General features: G+C 36.8%; 2 protein-coding genes across 2 annotated transcripts; one reads left to right on the forward strand and one right to left on the reverse strand.

Moving 5' to 3' along the window:
- Nucleotides 1-667: 667 nt before the first annotated feature.
- CYP97B3 (cytochrome P450, family 97, subfamily B, polypeptide 3) lies at nt 668-8,233 on the reverse strand. Its single transcript, XM_087319479.1, has 14 exons — nt 8,073-8,233; nt 6,813-7,002; nt 6,619-6,726; nt 6,042-6,126; nt 5,621-5,859; nt 4,275-4,448; nt 4,137-4,184; nt 3,990-4,049; nt 3,764-3,850; nt 2,161-2,249; nt 1,991-2,082; nt 1,629-1,690; nt 1,291-1,440; nt 668-1,022 (listed from the first exon to the last, which is right to left on the reverse strand). The coding sequence occupies exons 1-14, from the start codon at nt 8,204-8,206 to the stop codon at nt 753-755; spliced, it is 1,788 nt and encodes a 595-aa protein (XP_087175605.1). The 5' UTR covers nt 8,207-8,233; the 3' UTR covers nt 668-752.
- Nucleotides 8,234-11,925: 3,692 nt separating this feature from the next.
- On the forward strand, nt 11,926-21,578 carry LOC147868460 (putative catabolite repression protein creC). Its single transcript, XM_087319492.1, has 12 exons — nt 11,926-12,500; nt 14,948-15,265; nt 15,407-15,515; nt 15,614-15,707; nt 15,892-15,979; nt 16,064-16,147; nt 16,998-17,094; nt 17,170-17,257; nt 17,703-17,808; nt 19,917-20,009; nt 20,452-20,898; nt 21,151-21,578. Exons 1-11 carry the CDS (start codon nt 12,348-12,350, stop codon nt 20,872-20,874), a joined length of 1,653 nt encoding a protein of 550 aa, XP_087175618.1. The 5' UTR covers nt 11,926-12,347; the 3' UTR covers nt 20,875-20,898; nt 21,151-21,578.
- The last annotated feature ends 714 nt before the right edge of the window (nt 21,579-22,292 follow it).

Consider the following 22,292-nt stretch of genomic DNA (forward strand, 5'->3'; position numbering starts at 1 on the left):
AGAATAATCAATGTAGACTGATCAGAAAACTGTAATATCCGGCCAATGATATATTTTTCATTACCATTAGATGCAAGTAGTCTTAGCAATACTTATTGTCAACTTCATTTGCCATGAGTTCCGATGAATGAGGCATCATGGGCCTTCATACGATCAAGGTTTGAAACATTATTGGGATCTGAAAACAGGTTAACTTTGAAGCACATGGTGACAAAAACTATAATAATGTCCGTTTCTCCTGTCCAATCCAGAGGCAACGAGGGCTCTTGTCATCACACCTACATCCACTAGAATATGATGTTCTAGATTTAAAGCTTCCATGCCACTGTCTGAATGATGTATCATGCCTTTTCTTGTCCTGGGTACCCAGAGGATATAAACACTTTATTGATTTGTCCAAGATACCTCCCCTTGTCTCTATAACTCTGATTTACTCTGATGTATCATTTACTTCTGTTCCAGATATGCATGTTTGTAGTTTATTTGTCTCATATACAAACAAACTTTGGGTGCATACGAAGGGATCATTAACTCTACACGTTTACAATTCCTACAGTTTAGCTTTTGCCTTATGTTCTAACCAAGCACACTTGTACATGATTTATCTCATAAGCTAGTTTACCTCATAACTGATCATGTATATATTAAAATGGAGAGTCATCCAACATGTAGAATAAAAAAATCACTATTTCACAAAAATGGAATGAGTTAAGATTGCACAGATTTGAAGCTGGCTAGATACAATGTGTTGCTCAGTTTATGACCAACCTTTGAGCTTCAGGAGTATTATTGGTGGTTATAGGTGCTGATTGCCTTGCTTTGACTTTGCACCACAATCCAGCCTTTGTGTGAAGAGTGGCTCCAGTAACAAGCTCTACTTCTTCTGGTGTCCCACGAAGCTCAAAGTTGAACTTTTGCAAAATCATTGCCAATGCCACTGTAGACTCCATCAAAGCAAACTGATCTCCCACACATTTCCGAGGACCCCCGCCAAAGGGTAAAAAGGCAAAATCTGCCATCACCTATGAAAATCGAAATACCAAAACCAAGAGTTTGAACTCAGTTACCAATATTTTTACAGCATCTTTCTCTCTCACACACATTGCCATTTGAAGAGGCTTCATGACTTATAAAATGGTATTTAATGATGTTATGAAGAAATTATCCACATTGTTATTGAGATATAGTAATGCTTAAATATTTACTGATGTCAAGATGGAGAAAATATTATCAAACAGTACTAGTGGCATAATTTAACCTTTATAGGAAACCCATTAACATATCACATACCTCATTTGGATACAGGCTGCCTTGACCTCTGCTTGGATCGAACCCCGCCCAGCCATTGATGTCTTTTCTTATATTTGCATTAAGAAACCTTTCTGGTTCAAACTTTTCTGGACTATCCCAGAAGTAAGGGGATCGATGCAGATTATAAACCTGGAGAATAGAGAACAAGTTGTATAGTGAAACACTGAAGACTTTATTCAGCAATAAACGGTTGCCTTATTAACAATATATTTCTTCTCTTTAGAGCTAGAGGAAAAGGTAAGAATTGCACTTCTTATGTGTGAAATATTCAAGATGAACATTTTCAAAAAGTTTTTATAGTTGAAACTAGACCTTACCGATATAAATATGTCCACACCTTGCGGTATATCATAACCATTCACATCACCATTAAATCCACCTGCAATCAATAAGGTTATGAGTTAAAGAGTAGTGATGCTGAAAATGTAACTACCCTACAATCTATTTGAAGAATACATAAGGCCTACTACTATTTGAGGCCTGAGCTTACCTAACTCAACCATGTAAGAGCAAGCAAAAACCAAGGTATTTCTACTTCGATTGAACATATATAATGACTGCACCAAGATTTAATAAATGAAATTCTACCAGTTTCACGACTTTAAAGTTTCATAACTCTCTAGAAATGAACAATGGCATGTATTCAATCACCAAATTGAAAGGAAAACTATTATATTACCTGGTAGACTATCAGGTTGTAAAGATCTCCTAATAAGCAATGGTGGTTGTGGATAAAGACGTAGGGACTCAGCAACAATAAGGCGTATATATCTGTTTACCAAATCGTGATGATGAATGAAAAATTATGAAAACTTTGAACCTCTTAAGAATCACAGATATTTTTATTACTGCAAGTTCTTGATATCAGCCAATACAGGTGTCCTTCCTTGTAGAACACGATCAATCTCTTCTTGAGCCTTCGCAATTTTTTCTGGGTTCTACTCATGAAACAAAAATAATGACAAAAAGTAGACAAAATTAATTTACAGCATGGAGCAGACAGATAAATCTTTTGTACAATAACATATGACTATGACTCTGTACAATTTATGACAGTCAAGGGAATGTGGATCTTCCCACCAGAAAGATATATTAACGTCTTGATTGTTCGTTGTTTATGAGCTTGTGTGGTTGGATTGTTATCCTTAGGCAACTTCTCCATATGCCTTTTGAGTTCTTGCAAAGCCTTGGTTAAAGAGGCAATGGTATTTCATTGGTCCTATGTTCCAACACCTTTCATAGAAGCCTTGGTTAAAGAGGAAATAATATCCCCTTGGTCCTCATATTTCATTACCTTGTGTAGTGGGCAAAAGCCTTGATTAAAGAGGCAATGGTATCTCCCTCTTATCTCATAGAAATTATTCCAATGGCAAATATGGTGTTCCTCAATTTTCACTCCTTGATCACACAATTGGGAAATTCTTTCTTCCAAAGATGTACATGCATATTTGCCTACCTCAATCTCTAAATGACGTGGAGAGATCAACAAATTTCTTTAACTTGTGTTCCTAACTAAGTGAATAACATGCCTAATTTATGCACGCTATAGGTAGCCATTATGGGGCATAATTGGTTCTTTAAATAGCACCAAGAGCTGCATATCCACGAGAAAGTCGAGCATGGGCAGGCTACTGAAAGGAGAACCGAGGCCTCCTAGGTATGTGTAGGATAGTGTCTATCCCACCTTTTCATCTCAAGAAGAATTTTAATTTTGATCTTGTTACCCACACTCCAGTGGTAATAAACACCATTACTATAGTTTATCTAGGTTTAAGGACAAACCTTTGTTTGTACAAAATTATTTCGAGGCATTTAGAGGAATAGGAGAACAGCGTGATATCATAAGGAAATAACAATATCCCAAAGCACGAAATCTCTATGTAATCTGATACCTCATCAATATAGAGACCGTAGAGAGTGGGTGATAATGGGGATCCTTGTTTTACTCCAATTGTGCTAGCCCCCAATGGGCGATCACACTTTTCCTGACACGGATTCATACAGTGCAGAGATTTACATATCTACAGGGATGTCAAGGGTTTCTAGCCCCTGCATGAGCCAAGCATGAGGTACAATGTCGAAGGCTTTTCATAAATCCACAAAGCAGCAATAAATCTTCTTTTTATGGGTTCTGCCCTCCTCGATAAACACTGGAAGGGTCAATACTTGATCGAAAGTTATGAAACACTTTCGATAGCATACCTATTCAGATAAGCAGCTGCCATTCCTCTCTGCCCACTCAATTGTCACTCTAAGATTGAGCCATATAGTTTATTTAGCCAAGTATTAGCCAATCAAGATTGTCCTATAATTTCTCTGCATGATGGAGTTGCCACTCTTGAAGATTGGCACAATGGCATGCTGTGTTCAGTTAGTAGGGAATGTCCCCCTCAAAAAAAGAATGCAGCCAACATTAAATCCCTTGATATCATAACTTTGGTAAGACGTTGACCTGTGCAAGCATAAAGGTAGACCATGTGAGCACTGCAGCTGTTGTTTCATGTCCAGCAATCAACATGGTCATCAAATCATCTCGTAACTGAAAAACAAGAACAGATTTCTTTACTTTTCTTTTCTGGAACAGATCACAGCTACCAGACACTTTGATTTAGTTTTTCCAGGAATTTATTTCTTACTTGGAGATGTTTTTCCATGAAAAGAGGATGCAAGAACAATACCTGTCTATCATCTGCATCTTCTCCTCTCATGTCAACCATAAATCGTAATAAGCTCGCATCCTGCAGTAGAAAACGTAAGAGAGATGGTTATTTGACAATCTTTAATATATAAATGGACAAAGATAGACAGAGAAAATACACACACACCTTAACTTTTGAATAGTCTCTTTGCTGCAATGCTTCAATATCTTCTTCCTGCATTGCAGCATTTTGGAGACTGTTGAATATAATTCTCGTTCAGAGGGATTCTAGTAAAGGATCCATCAACAATGATGAAATTAGTACCTGTCGTGTCTCTCGTGCCCTTCTGATTAGTCCATCGAGACAGTCATTTATGATTTGTAAATCCTGCTGAAATTTCCTTTGACGTGGAACTATCCAGTTTGCAAATGGAATTTTCCAATATGGAATATAAAATGTTGATCTATGCTCAGCCTCATAAAGCGTACCATAAACTGCCTACATTGCAAAAGCAAGTCAGACAAATTTGTACCTTGGCTTTTCTGTCACTTGGACAAGAAACTAAACCCCAGTTCAGAATGCAGATATTGAAACCAACAATAATACTATTAAAATGGACTTTATTACTAAATGATTAGTTGAGTCAATTTTTCGTAGAAAAGATGCATCAAGGAGTTCACCTTGTACATCAAGGAGCTTGGATATTTTAAGTCCCAGAATCTTATATATTCAAAAAAGAATAACACGCATCCTGTGTCCAGCTTTGGAACACAGTGCCCTACTTTAATATATTTGTTAGGATGAATCACCGAGGCAATAATGATTAGTTTTGAGACATTTTTCCATAGAAAAGATGTATCACAGAGTTCACCCTAGGAATCACTCTTACGTTTTCACATTTCTAAGGGACAACGCATACCAAACATAGCTACAGTGAGCAAGGTTTCACCAGTGGAACCTATGTAATCCATAGGATTTCCTCAAGGATCATTTGAGGCTCAGAATCCCAAATAGTATAAACAAGAATACACCATGTGATGTCCAACCTTCAGTTTGAAATATTTACGCCCTAATTTAATATGTTTGTTTGGATGAATCATCAAGGCCAGGTCACAATGCTTTGTGTACAGGTACATCAAGATAAGCCCAATTATATTTTGCTTTATCATATAGGGGCTGTAACCTAGTTATAAGACATGTTTTTACAAACCCCGTATCGGGCTCAAATCTCAATATGAATTACTCAACTATATGACATTGAGAAATTCAGGAGTTGAATGGATGAATTCTTGGTCTCTGTAAATAACTCGACCAACTGAGCTCCATCTATCATGTTACTATAATTCCAGGAGGACAGGAAAATCTTTTGGCTCCATTATTTGAAGGTCACAAGAATAAAATGGTGATCACTATGTTTCTCAAGTTACATGATCTGTAATATGCTTTCAATCAAGGCAATGCCTAACATGAACTTTTGGCCTTTGTAGACAACCTGACCAACAGAGCTTCATCTGTCTCTTTACTATATTATACTTCTAGGACTATAAAAAATTATTTTGGCTCCAATGATTTGAAGGTTACAAGAATAAAATGGTGATCAATATGTTGCTCATGTTAAATGATCTGCAATATACTTTACATCAAGGCAATGCCTAACATGAAAGACTGACCTGAATAACAGGAGACATTTTGTTTACGCATTCAAAATCATAGTTGAACACGCTTAATCCAATAACATCTAGAGCCAAACTGGAATATTCTTGCTCCATATCTGCCTCCACATAATCAGACTGCCTTTTTCCAGCCTCGACCAGTGTAGCCTCAAACTTGTTCACAGCTCTCATCGTGCATTCACTAAAAACTTTCACCATTGCCTCCAAGTATGCAGCATGAAATGCAGGAACAATAGCTACCTCAAATTGTAGACACTTGTTTAGTTAGACAACCAGCAAATATAGTTGTTGCAAAGAGGATGCTACTAAATTTAAGTGCATGGTTCAAAAAATACAATATTAACCCAAAATGCACTAAATATCACTTGCCCTGCCCCATGCACACTTTGAAGGACACTATCCAGTAAAACATATTTACCTCTTCTTCTCTGCTTCCAGGTATCTAAATCTGCAGGAATTAATCCTTTTCCCATTATTGGCTCCAAGATGTCTGCAAGTACCCCCTGAATGGAAATAGATGCTAGCAACAAACTCTATGAGATCACCCAAATTTCAAACCTTACAAAAAGAAAAACTAGAATTTCAACAAAACAACAAGGAGACTAGTAGTGTTTCAAAAGTTGAGCACAGAGAGTTAAATCAGAAACATGATACAACCACCTCAACTTCATCATCGTCACCAGAGTATTTATAAGAAACGGGAAGTGAAAGCTTACACCCTACTGTGAATATGTTCCTGCTCATACATGATTTCCACACGTTCTATGTTCACACCAGAATAAGATTCTTAAACGTGGCTGAGTGTTTTGAACAAATGGCACGTGCACAACTACATTCCTAGGGATTTCCTCGAGTTAGGGAATGTCTATTAGCTTAAGCAAGAAGCACTTGATCCCAACAATCTGGATGGACCTACTCTACCCTTAGTTGACACCTAGTAATATAGTTATATGTATGATCATAACACTGATGCGAGTGTGTGTATTGGAAAGTACCTTATCATATCCAAAAGCATTTTCACGGAGAATATGCCGAGCAACAATGGGGTCAGATACAACAACAAATGCCTTTGGGCCAAATGCAAGCTTGTAAACTGGGCCATGCTGAAAACAATCATTTTACATTCAAAATAAAAAGGATAACATAATAATCTGAATCAATTAGATGCAGGATTGGTGATGATAGTAACCTCCAGAAACCAATCATACAGTGCAAAGAACAGGGGACGTGCAAATAGATCAGACACAGCACCCTCAGCCACTGGCATATTGGACAGGCCTCCTGCATTGAGAAGACTCGTCAAAAGGTTGCTGGCATTGTCCAAAACGGTACGCTGAACATTCTTCGTCTTCTTATCGCTCTCCTGCCCTGTTTGAGACCTGCAAACGGCAGAATAAACCTCACTTCAACCAGAGTATAATAGGCAATGTCATGGAACACATTTGTGAGAACGCACACACCAGATGTTACATCACTATAAGTTACAGTAGATGAAGAGAACACGTTTATCAGCCTACAGTTCAGGGGTGAGGTGTGAACTTTGTAGAGAGAATAGCACCATAGAAAAGGGCCTAAATATAGACAACCTCGCTGACGGGTTTAAGGTTTCACATTTTCTAGTGTGGCAAAAGGGGGCCAATTTTCATCAAGCTTCCCTAATTTGTTTACCATTAGAGCTTTTGTTGGCGAGATTTCACATACCTAGCTAGGTGCTATGGGGGAGGCTTTGAATTCCTAGTTGGGTTAGCCAGGGGCTTGTCTACCTTTCAGTGATCTAACACAATAAGCTGAGGAAATTCTTCTATGTAGAAAAGAACCTCCCCTCCAGGGCTAGCAACCCCATGATCCTGATACATCTAGCTAGTTATAGTCAGCCTCGGTCTACAAAGGCTCGTAATGTTAGGTCCAGCAACAATTGTGCAAGTGAAAATGTCTAAACATGCATATATAGTATTGAAAATAAAACATCTTTCGAAATGGCAAATTATCATCACAGGCACTTTTTTCATATTCAGGCAACCCTAATCCATGGTATTGTTGGAATCAAGGAGTGATGATGTATAGAACTACTCGAGAATAAGCATTCGTATGTGGAAAAAACCCATGCAGGGAAATGACAAATGAACATATCATATATAGCAACTTTCTAATGGCTATAGGGAATCCTAAATCCATAATATGGTTAGAATTGTAGAGAGAAAATCCACAGAACTTTTGTAAATGTACGAATGTGGAAAGAACCCAAGCGTGCCAATGGCAAATGAGCGTCACATAATAGCAATTCCCTTACACACCTATAGCAACTCCCATTGCAAAAACTCGCTTTTGAATTTGAGGTACCCATGTGCGGAATAGAAAACAAACATCAATAGAAAGGTTCTGTAGCAGATCCTAGAACACGGTGAACAAAAACAAGTGTAATCTGTCACAACGATTAGAGTTTTTTTACCTGATGGGCGATGGGCCCACTCTGCGGCTATGGTTAATGAGGCTCTTCGGAACTCTGAGGAACTCTCTCTTCTGAGGAGCATCCCTGAGGCAGGGGCAGCACACAGAGGCTGAGCTAGAAATTAAGCAAGGCATAGCTCGGGATTCAGGACAACCTTAATGTGTTTAGGATGCGTTTTGGGATTTAAGGAAATCAAGGGGCAGAGGGGGGGGGGGGGGGGGGGGGGAAATGTCTGATTTTTTGGGGGTGCTTTTTTGTTTCTTGTTTGTGTTTTTTTTGCATTTGCATTTGCATGGACTCCTATTTCTGGCTGAAGATAAGGCCATTAATAAGTTAGCTCTGTTTTTTTTATCTTCCATTCATGGCTCGCCTCCTCTTCTTCTTTTCGGTGGCATCTTCTCTTCTCAGGGAGGCGCATATCAAGTTCCGGGATCAAACCCAACAATTTTGTGACCGTCGCCCCGTTATCGGAATGTGAATTCGACACAATTTATGACCGGATCGCAACCTCCATTTTCACGTTGTTTCTACACTGGACGATCTGACCGTTCATCTCTATGCCTCGTATTCACGCGTTGCTTGGGTTAGCTACCACCTCGAGTTTCAAAACATTTTCAATCGATTTAAACTGCACACGGAATTCATACGGCTAAATTTTTAGGGATTTTTTAGTCTTTCTTAGCCGGAATGTAAGACGATAATGGAATTTTAAATGTTTACTTATACTTTGAAGCCTAAAATTTGTATAGCTATAATTATCCCTTATAAAGTTTACCATCGATTTTAGTGAATAAATGCGCATACGAGAACCTATATTCATTGGCTTACTTTTGTATTATACAGATTATTTATAGATTTCGTGGATAATATGCGTTATTGATTCTTTCCACTTCTAATCATAATGCACAACCTTGTTCCTTAAAGTCATGGAATAGACATTTTCCCATTAACTTAGCAGTGAGCACATGGAAAATGTGTATTGCGTGTGCTTACAAGAAACCTCCCCCCCTCCCACTATGAAACATCATTGGATCGTTTTCAATGTTTGAACACCACGTAACAATACAATTGATTGTAGATGTATGGTTCACAAGCATCATATATATTTTAGTCAACCGCAAATTGTATGTATAGTTGGAGGCTAGAGCAACTGGTGGGTTATCATAGTTATGTTACCCGGATAACTTTGTTATAAAATAGTACGTTGGGATAACTAGAGACAGGGTAGATTGGGGTTTATTTCAGTTTTGTTGGAGGTAAGGGCCGTGTGAGTTTTGCTGGGTTTTTTGTTGGTTTTGGAGTTGTTCCTTCGTGTTGTATATATTGATCCCACGGTGGATTTAGGTTGAACTTTGTTGTATTTTGTTTGCTAACTAATGTGAACTAGTGTTTTTTTTGGTAAAAAAAACATTCATTCAGTAAACATGTGTAAATGAAAGGATAGTTTTATGTTTTATTGCAAACATGTGCACTTAGAAACAACTTTAAATAAATATATGATATATGAAGGATTGTTTTGTTCAAAGTAGTGATAAGAATAAAATTCCATATGGCAAGCCATAAATGAAGCTTGCTTTGATGTTAAAAATGTAAAAGTTCACTCTATAAGAAAAAGTTATTAGTTTATCAAATGTAATGCCAAAACATTGGATGGTATTGGCTACAACACTTTGAACAACGTTCGAGTGTCAAAATCCTAAGTCAATATAACATATACACGAAGCAATGATATATAATCACAGAGAAACCAAATAAATACAAGGAATAATAAAATGTAATCATGATGAGTGTTATGTTCCATAGGTTTTTCATGTTGGTGGTAATCAAGGGTATGCTTATGATTGGGAGTTTTACCAAATTTGGTCACTTTTCTTGTTGTGTGATTACTCTTAAGTCGTGGAAATGTTGTTAGAATAGATTCAATAGCTTCGATAATCCCAATATATTGTGAAGCATAATGGAAATGTTGGAAATGCTTGTAGTCATACAACCATGGTAGCTAAAGGTCAAATATATTGTGAAGCCATGGTGATGAACATTTATTACATATGTTGATGAGCACGTAGGAACGGAAGAATAATGATGTAGTAGTTATCCACGTATGGACAACTACATGGATGAATAATGAGAAACTAAAGTTGAGTGTTTAAGCCAATGATCGCATGAGATGGAAAGAAGATTCTTGTATGTGTTCACCGTTCTTTGTAGTTTTCTACTCTCAGTTTTTCAGATTTATTATTGGCCTATCATGGCTACAACTTTTATAATGTTGTTAGACTAATCATTTTGTCATGTATGTAAAATTTCTACTAATGAAGATTATTTTATTGGGTAAAAAAAAAAGGGTATGCTTATGATTGGGTAGCAATTTTGTTTAGGCCATTAGTGTTGGTTAATTATCATGCTCTAAAGTTGCTTTATATGGACTTTTAAATGTTCATAGTATCGATGCTTGATCATAGTGGAAGTGGCCCGTGGGCCATAACATATTATTTTATGGACATATATATTATCATGCCTAAATGGAGTTCACGAGAGCATGATACATACCATGTTCATTACAATGACATTTGATAAATACGACAACAATATCTCTCCTCTCTATGCATCTCTTGCGTGTCATGGTTGACTCTACAATATATTGGCCACCATAATGCATGCAACAATGTGTTCCCAAGGCCATAAGTATCTATGAGTATTGTACGCTATTGATGAAAAAACACATACGTATCCATGCATACAAGTAACTATGGAATGTATCAAGAATTCTAGGATGGAGGATTAGACCTACAAAGCCATATGTCATAAGTTAAGATCATTCAAGTTGATACAATATGGAGAGATGGTAGTGATGCATGGACTACCAAAAGTACAAGGCTAACGTGAAAATTGTTTAACCAATTATTGTTATTGAGCTCTATGAGTCATCGTCCTTCGAGGAGTTGCCTTTATGTTAGTTTGTCATACATACCTAAGAACAAATGGGTTTCTATATTGTCATCGACATTTCTATTATATGACAAAGAAGAAGAAGAAGAAGAAGAAGAAGAAGAAGAGAGAGGTGATGTATTGTCATGACTCATGAACGACATATAGGCTCACATTTCACATATTATATTAAATGTATTACACCAAACTCGGCACCACTATTATGCTAGAGCTCATATAAGTTTTCTTCATTTGATTCCATATGATTTAGCTAAGACAGTGATCTATGAGAGTTGAGGACATTAGCTCATAAACGAGATCAAATGTGCATACGTTGCCTTGAAGTAGCCCCAAAATTAGAGTATCACACATTGCTACAATGTGTTGCATTCACACTCAACTTTGTTTTGCACACGCATTGTCAAATTGGTCCACATGTTTTCACATTCCTCTCACAATCACAACCCTCATTAATAAACTTCTTAAACATCACGTATAACGTGTAAAAATGTCTCTCTTTTCTCCATAGGTTATATTTGACCTTTCAGAATGATAATAAGACCCCCCCCCCCCCCCCCCCCTCTCCATATATGGAGATATGGTTAGAAGAAGCCTATTTTTCCTCCGTAAAACTAAAGCCTCTCCCATCAATTCCAATTGCAATGCTCATTTGTAAAATTCTCGAACATCTAGAGCTACCACTTCAATCCCACACATATAATACCTGAAAATGTTAGACATTTGGTACCATAGGTTATATTCAACTTCCGAGTACAATAATAAAGCTATATGTATTTAGGAAAGAGCCTTCTCCTTCTCTATCTCTCTCTATAGATGACCTGGGCCTCTAAACTAGGAAGGGTTTCTTCTCTCCATAGATGGGATGGATATGGCTAAAAGAAAGTTGATTCTCTCTCTCTCTCTCTCTAAAGTCCCTCTGGTTGGGTTTCAAGGGTTTGGGAGGAGGAGGAGAAGACTCCATAGCTCGAAATGCGTCATCCCTACTATTATATTTAAAGCCTTTGTGTTTCCTTTTTTCAACGATTTTTCTTTTCGCAATTGAGTGAAAGGATTGATACGGCCGATCCGATCAAATCGCCCACTACCAAAAAACACTCCCTCCACTGAAGATCGCCATAGCCCACATCATCAAAACAGCAGAAAAACACAGAGGACCTTTACTTTCCCGAGTTTCAGACACGTTTTTTTTTTTTTTTTTCCTTTTTGACCTAATTTCTCTCTCTGTATATCCACCTATCTATGCTAAGCTTCCTCCCCATCGTTGGAAAATATTTATTGGTATTATTTTTCTGTCAATGTTATGTCCGCCCTTTTGATCGCTAAGGCATGGCCTCTTCACAGAACAATCAACAACAGCAGCAGCAACAGTCATCAGGTGTGAAACCGAATTTCAAGACCCCTGAAGGTCGATATAACCTCTCTCATGAGAAGACCCATTTCCCTGGACTTCACTATGGACATGCCAAATCAGTCACTCAGGTTGGGCTCACAGATCCATTTTTTTTTCTTTCTCATAGTTAAAAACCTGTTAAGAAAATTTATATGCGCTTTTGCTACCTTTCTGAAAGCCCCAAAAATTAGAGTTTTTCTGCGAAATCTAGTTCATTTTTTATGTTTATATATGGAATTCTGGTCCTATTTTAAACACCATGAGGGATTCAGTACGAAATCAATCAAATTTTCATGTTAAATGTTAAGAAGCTATATGGGCATCACCACTTTTGGAACCCCAAAAAGGAAGACTTAGAAGGAATCATATTCATTTTTTCATGTTGACATCAGAATATATATGGGCTGTGGTTTGGTTTTAAACACCAAAACGTGTTTTGATTTAGATCCATTTTTTCATGGATGGTATATGCGCATCTGTTCCCCTGTTTCAACTCAAAACCAAGAGTTCTAGTAGGAAATTTAATTTAGTTTTTCATGTAAAAATGCCAATAAAGTATTATGTGCCTTTCATCCTTTTTGAGCCCCAAAAAAGATTTCGGGCAGGACACTCAATCCATTTGCTCATCTTAAAATGGTAACATTTGAAACCCAAAAAGAGACTTTTTCAGGAATCGAATGACTGAGTTGATTTGATAGTTTTGTTTGCTTATATTGAAATCAATGGTGATTTATGGATCTTGAGACAATACCAAATTAGTAACCAACATGAAACTTCTTTTTCTGTGTTTAAATGTAATGAAACTATTTGGGTTTTGTTCCTATCTGTACCCGAAAAGGAGAATTGCTTTTGGCCTACACTAAAACCAATTCAATCCATAAAGATAGTTTCAGCAGGTTACCTTATTCTTTCATATCAGTACACATAGATTCACATGCCTTTTTCTCTTAATGGGGGATTGAAGGCTTATCTCTTAACGTAGGGCCTACAGGCAAGGGCCTGACCCCTGCTGAACATCCATTTGTAACCATAAAAACTGCTTGCAGCTAATGGCTACTAATTGATGTGGTCTAGATTTCTGCAAATATTTGAATGAAAAAAGCTGATGTAGCAATGCGTTTGGCTATCAATTAATGTGGCCTCATTACCATATCATCCATATGTCACTGTTGGTTTTAGTATATCCAGTAGAAAAACGTTACAAATTTTAGGTTTGTTAGTTCTATTTACCGAAACCAATGGTTAGATATGAGTGCTTAATAGGAAGGTGGGTCCAGAGTTGATTTCCTGACTTCTGGATTATGGGGAAGTCCTGACAAACTTGGTCAACCCCTCTGCCCCCACCCATGAACTCTGATTGCCATTATGGCAAGAGAAGGTGGGAATTGAGTTGAAGTCCTGATTTGTGGGTTCGGGAGGAAAGTTCTGAATCACTTGGTCAACCCCTGCGTCCCACCCTTGGTTCCGTCAAATGGAAATCAGTCATTATTAATGCTATTCCTGGATTGTTTGCAGGAATTCCTTATTTGATTTTGGCAAGACTTTGTAAGAAATATGCTACTTAATGTTAGGGCAGATTCCTGATATTTGTTTACTGAAGAAAATAATGTGGAATGTGGCTTAAAACAATAGCATAGTGGCAGGTTTTAGGAGCAACTAATGAAGTGAGGTACTAAGGGCTGAGCCTTTACACATATCTCAACTCTTTCCTTCTGATTATCTGGTGGATGTTCTTTCCTAGCCACAAGTTGAATGGCTATGGTTCGGATATAGAACTTAGGGGTTTGTACAATGCAGATATATAAAAGACGAGCTCGTAGCTACATGTACGTATAATTCTTTGGGTATCAGTCATCAATCATGGATGTTCTCCATGGTGATGGTAGCTTTCATCCATGTTGTACACACTGGAAGCCAAGTTATGTGACAGATGCCCCTGGATGTTGTACTGTTATCAAATATGTTCATGCCTGTAGGCAGCTTTCTCTAAGATTTGGATGTAGACCTTAGGGGTTTGCACAGTACATATTTATAAAGGACTAGTTAGTAGCTACACTTATTCAATCTGTCCTGACTCTCTCTAATAATGGATCTCCTTTATGCTAATGATAATTTTGATCCGTGTTATCAGCTCTGAAACCTAAGTTACGTGATAGAGGCCATTGATGTGGTACTAACATGTTATAGGTTCATTCCTCTAGCCAGATGATGGGGCTCAGTTTTGGGGATTATGTTGAGCCTTCATTGAACTCTAACCTTCTCCATGGATTTGTATTAATTAATCATATTTGTTTGGTTAATTAATTGATTAAGAGAGTTTGGTTCTAAGAGTAGATCATAATGTGAATTTTCATGGCCAATGAGCCTATTAATCATATTTGTTTGGTTAATTAATTGATTAAGAGAGTTTGGTTCTAACAGTAGATCATAATGTGAATTTTCATGACCAATGAATGAAGTAAGATTGAGCTTGTATATGTATATATTTATTTAGTCAGTTCATCTTATTCAGTAGTGTTTCGTTTTCCTTCAACAGGCTACCATGGCTCACCTAAAAGACAAGCCTATTGTAACATCCTCAGTGAGCAGTAACTCCATTGCTAGTAGTAGTGTGAAGACAGTGACATCTAGATTTCTTTTGAATTCTGTAAGTGCACCGAGAGCTTTAGGTTTTGGTGGAGGCAATGGTACTAGCAAAGTGACTGGAGGGGCTACAAAGTCTGCAGCAACATCCAATATTGGCACAGGCGCCATTAATGGTCCAGCTGTGCCAAGTTATGATGGAGAGGGCACATATATAATATTTAATATTGCTGATACCATTTGTGTTAGTGACCACAATTCACATGATAAAGTAAGTATATGGTCGTTTATCTATTGAAAATTGTACCTTTCTTGGTTTGTATTTTATTGTTTGCCTGAAATGATTGTGCTGGAAATTTACATTAAATAGGAAACATTGATTATATTTTTGATGCCCAGTTCAATATTTCAGGATCCAATCAAGGCTATTGTTTTCAATAGTGGCATTCCAGTTTGCCATGCTTTTGATCCAGAAGCCAAAGATGGACATGATCTTTTAATTGGCATGAACATTGGAGATGGTGTGTACAATTACCTTGGCCATATATTAAAATATTATTAGCGATGAATTTATGGTTCAGCTCAACAGTAAGCAACCAAAATGCTCTTTTTTCTTCAGTATATTCTGTGTCATTGAGGCAGCAGCTGCAAGACCCTGGAAAGAAGCTTTTTGGGCCAACACATTACAATAAAGATGGATCCATAAATAATAGGTAATTTTAGAAGTGAAAATAAATAGAAAAGAAGTCTTATGGAGAGCTGAATGAAAGAAATTTATAAAATTTCATAATTTGATCTATTTTAATATTCCCCTTCTTTTTCCTTTAACATTTGTACAGTTCTTTGTATCCTGTCTTTCTTATATGGTTCTTGATATTTTGTTCTGGTTTGATGCAGCCGGTGCACCGCTATAGCATGGGTTCCGCAGGGTGATGGTCTTTTTGTTGTTGCGCATGCTGATGGAAACATTTATGTTTATGATAAAGTAATTCTTCGTTCATGTTATGATTGATAATCTTGCCAATTCCTCTCATTTTTTGCTTTATTGAGTCCACCTATACTATGGCAGAATAAAGAGGGAAGTGGTGATGCCTCGTTTGCCCCAGTCAAAGAGGTCACACAGTTCCTTGTAGTGCATGCGAGGTCCAGCAAGGTATTCTTTCCTATTTCTTCTAGTTTAGGTATTCTTTCCTATTTATTTTCCAATTGGATGCTATGCTACATGCACAATGTGTGCATATATTGTTTCTCATATAGATGTAAAATCCTTCCTCAATTGCTATGTGATTACCCATATATTCATGGGTGACAAAACTGAATGCACGGATTTATTTTCACTTGCTTTTGAGCATCAGTGCTATTAGTCAGGATGCCATTTCTTTTTATCCTTGCTTGTTAGTTTCATGTTTAACTTGATATTGAAAATGAACATACTGAATGTGTATGCAGCAGCATTATTGCTTACCTCTTTTCCTCTTTTCATAAGCTTTACTGATCTTAGAAATCATTGAATTAAAAAATTGCCTTTTTATAGAACCATTCATTATTCCCCTGTTTCCTACAGTCTGGTAAATTTGTCATAATTGTTGGTAAAAGGGAAGGGTTTTAATAGTTTTATAATAGTAGATATGAAGATAGAGAATTATTGACCAACTAGAAAGTGAAGAAAATAATTATGCTCCCCACTTGACTGTACCATATCCTCATCATTATAATGGACGCTGAAGAAGAGGTTGGGTTTGACTCAAGGACAACTCTAACACTAGATGTGTAATCAAGGATTGGACTGCATCGCTCCTCTACAAACTTCATAGATATAAAAAGTTGCCCTAAACGTAGCAGCCCTTGGACTGATAATGTAATAACTGTAATGTTGGCTTTGTATTCTTCTAGATGTTTAATAAAAAGAAAAACTTGAATAGTCCAAATTTCTAGCAATAATGTAAGATTATTTGAAATTCTTGTGGATACTTTAATGGTTCCAAGTTAACTGTGGTATGCAGAGCAATCCACTGGCTAGATGGCACATCTGCCAAGGCTCGATTAATGGGATTGCATTTTCAGCTGATGGAGTTTTCTTGGCTACTGTTGGAAGAGATGGTATAAAATACTGAATTAATACTTTATCTTCTTTGAGAGGAATCTGAAAAATATATAATGTGGTACTGCTGGCAGGATACCTTAGAATCTTTGATTTCAAGACAGAACAACTTATATCAGGTGGAAAAAGCTATTTTGGTGCTCTTTTGTGCTGCTCATGGAGGTAAAATTGGAAGTCCTTGAGGTCTTGTTGAGAGAGCTTCTTATTTGTGGTTGTAAGTTGGAAAATGCATAAAAATGTCTCGAACTGGTTTTCCTAATCTGCTGTATTCAGCGTCTGCTCTGCTGGGTCATTTGAACTACTACCTGCAATTTATAGCTTGTCTTTTGCCTGTGTGTTTGTTTTCAATTTTTGGTTGCTGAAGAGTCAATGTGACTCATGATATTTAAGGCTTGACCATATTGAAGATTAGTTGATGACACCCAATGAACTTTGTGATGTTTATGCTTTTTCATTAGAGGTCATAGATAAAGCAGCTCGTTGTTCTGCTGCTTTTGTTCTGATATATATTCAATTGGCCAAGCACAATTTTTTTTTTCTAGATTCCACAGGTTGTCTCATTCTTTTCCAGCGTGTCATTAACTATACTGTGTTTTGTGTTATTTAGCATGGACAGCAAGTATGTGCTGACAGGAGGTGAGGATGACCTCGTCCAGGTTTGGAGTATGGAGGATCGTGCTGTTGTTGCTTGGGGGGAAGGACATAATTCTTGGGTAATTGCCACTTCTTGATCATGTCTAATGTCTAAAAGCATTTCTTTGTTCCTTTTTGTAAGAGCTCTGGAAGTTCACATTTAACACTACGAAAGTATTATGTGAAAACAGAGGTATAGAATACTTAGCATACAATATGCGTACATATGTATGCTATGTATTTTAAGAGTATTCTACTTTTTTTTTTAACTACTTAGAATACATATTCTAAACATACAATAATACCTTAAATACAATATGCTATATTTGTATTGCATCTAACAATAGTTTTTTGTTAAAATTTTGAAATTTAATCAGTTAATTATTTTGTTTTTGGGAAATTAACGATACTTGTTAAACATGTAGAATACTTAGAATACGTGAAATACATGAAACATTTTGAGATGGCAGTTCTAAAACATAGAATACATGTTAAATACTTGAGTTTCCTAAAACATTTTCTATACATAAAATATGCATTTTTTAACAACTATGTGTGCAATTAATAAACCAGTATTTTCCTATTCTTATCAATAATCACTTGCATCACATTTAACAATCGGCAACGGTTTGGTTTGGTTCGAGAGTGTCAAAACTGAACTGTTTAAAAAGTTTGAAACTTGAACTGAACCGAACCACGAAACCATTTAAACCAAAACCATTAAAATTGAACCGGTAGAAAAAATGCAAACCGTTAAACCGTTAAAACCGAACCGGTAGAAAAAATGCGGTTTCGTGGTTCGGTTTTGGTTTTCTACTTAGGTCAAAATTCAAAATTTTAAAATTTTAAAATTTTTCATTATTTCAAATTGTAAAGATTTTCCCCAAAATGTGAGAATTAGGCTTAAAAATGAAAAGTTTGTTAAAAAAAAAATTCCATTTAAATGGTATTAAACCGCTAGAATCGAACCGAACTGTTCACCCCCCAAACCAAATCAAACTGTTAAAAAAACTTGAACTTGAACCGAACCAAACCGTTTTGAGCCATTTAAACCATTAAGCTGCAGTTTGGCAATTCGGTTCAGTTCGGTTCAAACCAAACTATCACATTTTGGACCAAATTATGTGTTCCAGCACCTTCTATTTCTTGCCATAATGTGTGATGAGGTCCATTCTCATGTTAATGACCTGATGTAAGATGGTGTTGGGACATCATGGTACCAATATACTAATCACATGGCATCTTCTGTAGGAGAAAATATAACAGTACAAATGATTAAAGAAGATAGGGAATAAATTGTATAGTGCCAATAAACGAGGTATCATAAAATCTATGACATGTTAGGCATGAGTTATATTGTCAAAGTAAAACTTTGTTTGGACTTTTCGGATGTTGATCTGTGTAGGCACATGGAAAAGAGACAAATTTGGCTCATAAACTAAAGATAAAATTGTGATGAGGTGGAGCACAGAGAGGGAGGTCTAATTGGAGGGAAGAGATTGCAGTGATTGTGGTGGCGGGTTAAAGGAAAACCAAAATTATTGCACACCAGAAGAGAGAACATGTTGTGTTTAAGTAGATTTAATTTTATCTCTATGCTGGATCCAGACATGAGCTATCTTGTAAAAGTACTTTGTTTGGAAATTTAGCATGTTGATCTGTGTAAGCACGCAGACAAGAGGTAAATTTGGCTCATAAACTACAGATAAGGTGGAATGAGGGCAAAGTTATTGCAAACCAGAAGAGAGAAAACTTTGTGTTTAACTAGATTTAATAGTATCTCTATGCTGGATCTAGGCATGGCTATCTTGTAAAAGTTAAACTTTGTTTGGAAATTTGGGATATTGATCTGTGTAAGCACGTGGACAAGAGGCAAATCTGACACATAAACTAGAGATAAGATGGAGTGAGAGGTGAAGCACAGAGTGGGAGGTTTCATTACGGAAAGAGATTGCATTGATTGTGGTGCTGAGGGAAAAGAAAGGTTAAGAAAATGATCTCATGTTGTGTTTCACTAGATTTAATTTTATATCTATGCTGGATCACATATTTGAATTTGGATCAGCATGTTAAACTACATGTATTTGGCTTACGTGCTATTTGATTAATATCTCTCACCATGCACTTCGATCTTTGGTTTTATAGGAGGCTATGTTTGATGAATCTGATTCTATGCTTTGTATGGCAGGTTAGTGGGGTTGCATTTGATCCTTTCTGGAAGCCTCCTGCTTCAGATGATACTGCTGATGCTGTAATGTATCGGTTTGGATCTGTTGGACAGGTACTTCTACATAAAATTTATTGGTTTGGATTCTCTACTTCAGAAGGAAGAAAATTGATCTCTTTGTGGTACCTAACTTAATATTTATGCATGAAATAATAGGGTCATGATAAAATGCCACAACATTTTAAGAATGTAGTGGAGGACACTTTCTACTAATAATTTGCACAAATTATTCATGCTTTAACTTTAACAACTTTAAATGGTAACCTGTTGCATGCTTAACACAATCACAGTAACCCAATGAAATGACAAAGGTCGCAAAAACTTTACATAAACATATTTATAGATAAATTAGAGTCAAATTTGGAATGTTACCTGTGGTTGAAATAGTTTATGTATAAAATTTGGAACTTCACATTTGAATGTTACATTTTATATATTAGACTGATGCGCTTTCTACAGTATGGATGTTATTCATTCACATCTTTCGAATATGCAGGATACACAACTTCTACTTTGGGATCTCTCCATGGATGAAGTGGTGATGCCACTTCGACGATTAGCCCCATCGGGAGGTTCTCCCACATTTGGTAGTGGAAAAAGTGGGCAGTCAGTGCATTGGGAGAATGCCCAACATCTGGATGGTGGTGTTTTACAACCCCCACCTGTAAGAAGAGAGGTTCCTAAGCTTGCACCTGTGGTATCTCATCGTGTCCATGCCGAGCCATTATCGGGAATTGTCTTTACCAAAAGTTCTATCCTAACAGTTTGTCATGAAGGACTAATAAAAGTGTGGACAAGGCCCCACAACGTGGTTGAAAGTCTTGATAATGCAACTGATAATTCAAAGGATAGCAACTGCACCTCGACAATGACAACTACTAGCAACAGCAATTTGGGTAGTGCAAATAGTAAACATTGATGTGTTTGCTATGCTTAACACAAGGTAAGCTTAGAAGGATATTAGACTGTTTTGCTTTGTCTGGAGTTCTGCTTTTATCCCCCCCTTCTCTGTCTCTCAATAAGTCCAGCAAATAAGAGTTATGATTAGGTGAGGGCGAGTGTTAGGTGTTCAAGTTTTAAGGGTTGGGGTTTAGTTGAGGGCGAGGGCTAGCATCAGGGTTAGGGTTTACCTTTTCCCGGGGTTGGATTTAGGGTTCAAGATTAGAACTGACCTTTGTGTTTCTTGGTAACTCAGGCATAGGCTGCTGCGTCCATGTGTGGACACGGAAATAGTTGCTCTTCACAAGACATGATGCAATATCACACAACTTGGCTTTGCAGTCATATGTCACATTGATAGGGGATTATTGAGATTAATTTTCTGGCTTTGTATACAGTGTGCCATCGTGATATATATAAGAAAAAAGGCGATTATGGCCCTCTTTGGGGGTGATCATTGCTGCTATATTTTTTGTTCTCTGTATTGGGAGGGATCTTCTTGAATGGTTTTATTATTATTATTCACTTCGTATGAGGCAACAAAAATGGTCACAAATAAATCTGAACAGCTTCACACAAGAAGCCCTTGTGGTGAGGTTTGTTATGTAAACAAACACTAAGCTCATGACTACAGCTGTGGTTAATCATGTTCTTCAAAATCTTGAGGAGGTCCATTTTCCGTAAGTAACATGCTCCTTTTATGTTGTCTTAATTTATGGTGGCAATAAATAGAAATCATGAACATTCTCGAGTATTGAATACACGATAAATGAATCTATAAATGTGGCATAAAAACCTTGTAGCATGTGTGCTTATGTGTGTCTTACTGCATATGGATAATGGTTGATTTATGAATAGATGAAATATTCTGAATGGAAACTTTCATTGTTTTGCAAAACTTGAGATCGTTCGTATCAGGTTTGTAAATTGATTTCTTTAAAAAATATATGAATGTGGTCTTACTATGACATGATAAGGACCTTACGACATTTGGTCGACAATTTTGTATGTAATGAATATGGATAGGAATCCAATTTGGATAATGCAATGTTGGATATGTAAGGATCCACTTGATCACAATGCTAGAAGTGAATAGATGAACTAAAACTTATATTGCAAAGAAAAGGTGATTAGAATTACATATTTGACTTGATAAGACTGTTCTATTTGTTATTAAGTAGTTAGTACAAATGTTTGAGTTGATATATGCCATTTTTATTTGTTCACCATTGTTTGAGGACCACTTGTATAATTGTTGTGATTGTATCACTAAATATTATTTTGCTGTTTCCTCTGTGGTTATATTAATCTTTGCAGCATGTATACAGCTGTAGAATAGTATGCTATGCCATCAATCAATATTGTAGTTTGTTGACATTTTATAACTACTCTCTACAC

This window comes from Azolla caroliniana, unplaced genomic scaffold (assembly GCF_043228905.1).
Source record: "Azolla caroliniana isolate FFs.n. ecotype wild unplaced genomic scaffold, voAzoCaro1.0.p SCAF_1, whole genome shotgun sequence".
Lineage (NCBI taxonomy): Eukaryota > Viridiplantae > Streptophyta > Polypodiopsida > Salviniales > Salviniaceae > Azolla > Azolla caroliniana.

Coding starts and splice junctions, on each gene's coding strand:
- CYP97B3 (XM_087319479.1), bottom strand. CDS start 8,206: ATGCCTTGCTTAATTTCTAGCTCAGCCTCTGTGTGCTGCCCCTGCCTC. Junction 2,250..3,763: donor CTACCTTTATGCTTGCACAG/GTCAACGTCTTA, acceptor TTTCATGAGTAG/AACCCAGAAAAAATTGCGAA. Junction 2,083..2,160: donor GCTGATATCAAGAACTTGCA/GTAATAAAAATA, acceptor TTTGGTAAACAG/ATATATACGCCTTATTGTTG.
- LOC147868460 (XM_087319492.1), top strand. CDS start 12,348: ATGGCCTCTTCACAGAACAATCAACAACAGCAGCAGCAACAGTCATCA. Junction 12,501..14,947: donor ATGCCAAATCAGTCACTCAG/GTTGGGCTCACA, acceptor TTCCTTCAACAG/GCTACCATGGCTCACCTAAA. Junction 20,010..20,451: donor GGTTTGGATCTGTTGGACAG/GTACTTCTACAT, acceptor TCGAATATGCAG/GATACACAACTTCTACTTTG.